The 3,705-nt window shown below is 39.3% G+C and overlaps 1 protein-coding gene across 1 annotated transcript in view; it reads right to left on the bottom strand.

Moving 5' to 3' along the window:
* Positions 1 to 3,190: 3,190 nt before the first annotated feature.
* Positions 3,191 to 3,705, bottom strand: part of BHLHE41 (basic helix-loop-helix family member e41) — a 3,854-nt gene continuing 3,339 nt past the window's right edge. The window contains exon 6 of the mRNA XM_019543872.1: positions 3,191 to 3,221. Coding sequence (XP_019399417.1) covers positions 3,191 to 3,221 — 31 coding nt within the window. The remainder of the gene's footprint in view (positions 3,222 to 3,705) is intronic.

Genomic DNA, 3,705 nt, shown 5'->3' with positions numbered 1-3,705 from the left:
TCTTTTATTAGACCAATAATTTGTAAACAAATTATTTGCAAACTTTCAGGCACACTCACCCTTCATCAGGCATAGAAGAGAGCAGAGATTGTAAAAGTTTCTCCTAGGCAGAAATGAAAATTCATATTTTACAAGAGAGCTGAAGGTATAGTAAAATCTCTGGTTTGAAATATTTCATTTGGTCCAGGTTAGGCACAGAGAAAGGTTGAAAAAGTCTATTTAAAGACACTTTAGAGATTTGTTCCCAGAATATCTGTACCAGGCCAGCCTTTAATTTTATACCAATATAAAAGTGCCTCATATCAGTATATGAACTGAATCCACTTGTGTAAGCTGGAGGAGTATAAACACAAATATAGCAGCAAAACTATGCCTGCATTATAGTGTCATTATACAAAGGTAGTTAAAATGGTGGTGTAGTTAAAGAGATACAAGTGCATATCCTGAACTTGGTTGCCCATCTCCTATTGAATTTAATGCTTTTAATTGCTTGGGAAACCCTGGTATGCCGGAGCAGAAGATCACTGAAGACTGGAGGCAGTCTTTCCATTGGCATTGAGCCAGCCCATTAATTAACTGACTTCCTGGAGGATTCTTGACATAACACTGTAGGATCTGGTCCACTCTGAGAAATACTTCATAAAATTCTCAGAAGACATTAAGTGCAACTCTGTGTATGTGCATGTAAAAGTCACTCATTTCCTATCTACAGTGAGTTTTGATTAGCTTTGATTCAGATGTTAAGTTACTTGCTTGTAATACCATCTGTGAAGTTTAAAGGGAGATTTTATTTCTCCCTCGATTTTGAAAGGATACTGAAATGAATATGGGTCCTTTAAGTTTTCTGCTACGTCCATGGTCAGTGCAGCTTATAAAAAATTAATTGATACTGAAGAACCAGCAGAGGGAGCACGAAATGCTTGCTTTATCTTATGTAAACACAGGCCACTTAAAAAAAAATCTCAGGAACAGGATGAATGTTTTAAAATGAAGTGCTCTAAACCTCAAATATAATCTTATATTAAAGCTTTTGAAGAAAATATTTTCCATGTTGTAAATGATTTGACTGTGCTAGGGGTTGGGGGGGGGGTTTTGGTATATCCAGCTTCAGATATACATAGAAGAATTTCCCCAATCTTTGATATTTGTGCCATCAACCTGTTGTAAAAACCTTGCTTGAAATTTGACTACTGTGAATGATGACTAAATACCCACAGTATCTGTAGAGTGAATGATGTTACCCTGTATGACCTTAATTAATAGTTTACAAAGAAAAATAAAGGAACACTTCAAACATAAAATGCATGTGCATGAATATGTATGCTATACAGTGCCTTGTGATATGTACAAAATGTACAAAATAATATGTTAAAATTATTTGTTCAATGAGTCTAAGAAAACTAAGCAAATTCAAACCCATGTTAAAGCTGTGAAAAGAAATTAAGTTATCTATATTCATGCAATCATATGTTTTTAAGGCTTTCTATGCATCTATTTTATTAATGTAGGAGTTTTAATTATTAGACAACCCCGTATTGTGTATTAAACTTTTTATTCCTTAGTAAGAATTTTTTTAAATCACAAAATAGTGTGGAAATATTTAGATAATAGAATTCATGGAGTGCTGGAAAATACTGAATATAAAGATTGATTTCTAATAATATCACATACTAAACTGTTCTAAAACAGCTGGTTTCTTGCAGACAGTATTTATTTTTTTTAAATAATTTAAGACAGCATAAGCTTGTACCAAGCATAAGCATTGTAACAAAAGTGCAACTTTTTCAGCAAATCGTCCCCAAAGATATTTAACTCAAAATATCATTAACACATATTTTCTCCCTACAAAAATAGCATGTCAGACATCATTAATTGGATGTATTAACAACTATTTACATACAGCCACTCTGTAGGCTAGTTAAGATTTTTTTAACGTTGTTTAAACACAGCGTTTGAGGCAAACAGTAGCAACAGCAGCAGCAAATGCACCAAACTGACTAACAGACCCAGGATACTTATTCACCCATAGTCAGACTGTTGTGTCTCACCTCTTACATAACATTCAAGTGAGATTTCTCACAGTGCTACCTTGGCAACAAACTAAAAATATCTAGGCAAGGTCTTGGTTTAAGCCTTATTAAAAAAGCTTTATCTGTGTGATTATCTGGTGCCTAATATAGCCCCAGAAAAGGAAATCATGATATTTGGAAACAGAAAAACCACATGGGACCTTATCCCAATTCTTATAAGCATTTCTAATTAAAATCAGACATGTTTAATTATTTCCTCTATTTTTTTTTAATAATCCATAATTAAGGATAAAATTAGTTCAGGGCTTTTTTTTTTAGTTCAGTGCAGAAACATTCATTTTATACAGTAAAGTTAGAAAAACTGAGGGACAGAATGAATTAAATAAGGACATGGGGGCAGGAGAGAACAAATGCACTTGCCATACCACCAGACCTTAGCTAAAGAAATTATGTAATGGATCTGATCCTCTTTCCCTTGCGTACCCAAAACTCTCACTGAAGCCAATGGCAACTGGAGGTGCACAAGGCACTGAAGGATTGGGCTCAAGGTTAATTCATTCATAGTCCATTTCTCAATAAAGTGCTAGCATAGCATAAAATCCTGCCACCTGCTCTTCCTCTTGCCCTCGCCCCTCCCCCTCCCCGCCCCCTCATCCCGACAAAGCACTAATCCAGGGCTCTCTAAACAAGTGCAAGTTACCAAGTGGAAGGAGAGACACTACTATAAAAAACAGTTCAAAATAAGGTGCAACATTTAATTTACTTCAGAGGGGGGAAAAATGTATAATCTCTCCACACTATATTTTTTTCCTTTTCTTTTTTTTAAAACATACCTGTGCATTTATAAAGCCAAACATAAAAAAAAAATGAGTAGCAAATTCAACCCTTTGCAGCAGGAGAGGCCTCAAAGGGAAAGCTCTCTCCCATACGGACCCGGACACAGTCTGATCTTTGCTGATTCCCATCACTTTTTTTATTATTAGGAGCTTGCATTTCCGAAGTGGCCATCGTCATGGCCTCTTCACCCTCATCCCTGCCCTCCCCACACCCCCCTCCACTGCACCAGGGGTGATGCCTGCTCCCTTTGGCCCACCTGTTTCCACCCCCCTAAACCTCCGCTTGACACTTAGGATTTGAAGGTAGAGAGAAAAGTTCAAGGCTTAAGCAAGTTGCTCTCGGCTCCACTGCAGTCTGAAAGGAGGCAACACATCAATGCAAAGGGTTGCTTGTAGCTGTGTTGGTCTAACCTTGCCTGTCAATGCAAAGGGGCTTTTACAGCAGAGGAAGATGGGGGGAGATGGGGTGACAGGAATGAACCCCAAAAAGAAAGAGATGGGGACAAAAAAGAAACAACCAACTGGGGGGGGTGCATGCATGTATGTATGCACCAGTGTGGGTGTGTACGCAATGCACAGGTGGGTGTATGCATGTGTGTGCACCTCCTTGCACATGTGTGTGCATGTGTTATGTGCCCATGGACACAAATGTGTGCACGTGTGTGTATGCATGTGTGTGTGTGTGTTTGCCTTCTGTAGCCTGGGGGGCAAGGGCTGCTGGGGGCGCGTGCCAGGAGGGCTGCGGCTGCCTACCCGGCCGCGGCCGCGGCCCTCAGGGGCTGTCCCGGGCGGGCTCATCCCTTGAGGCGAGGTCCGTGTCGGCGCCGGGCCCGGGGGCG

This window comes from Crocodylus porosus, unplaced genomic scaffold, assembly GCF_001723895.1.
Source record: "Crocodylus porosus isolate Cpor-Errol unplaced genomic scaffold, CroPor_comp1, whole genome shotgun sequence".
Lineage (NCBI taxonomy): Eukaryota > Metazoa > Chordata > Crocodylia > Crocodylidae > Crocodylus > Crocodylus porosus.
Note: the sequence above shows the minus strand (reverse complement) of the source record. Positions and strands in the feature narration are given on the sequence as shown.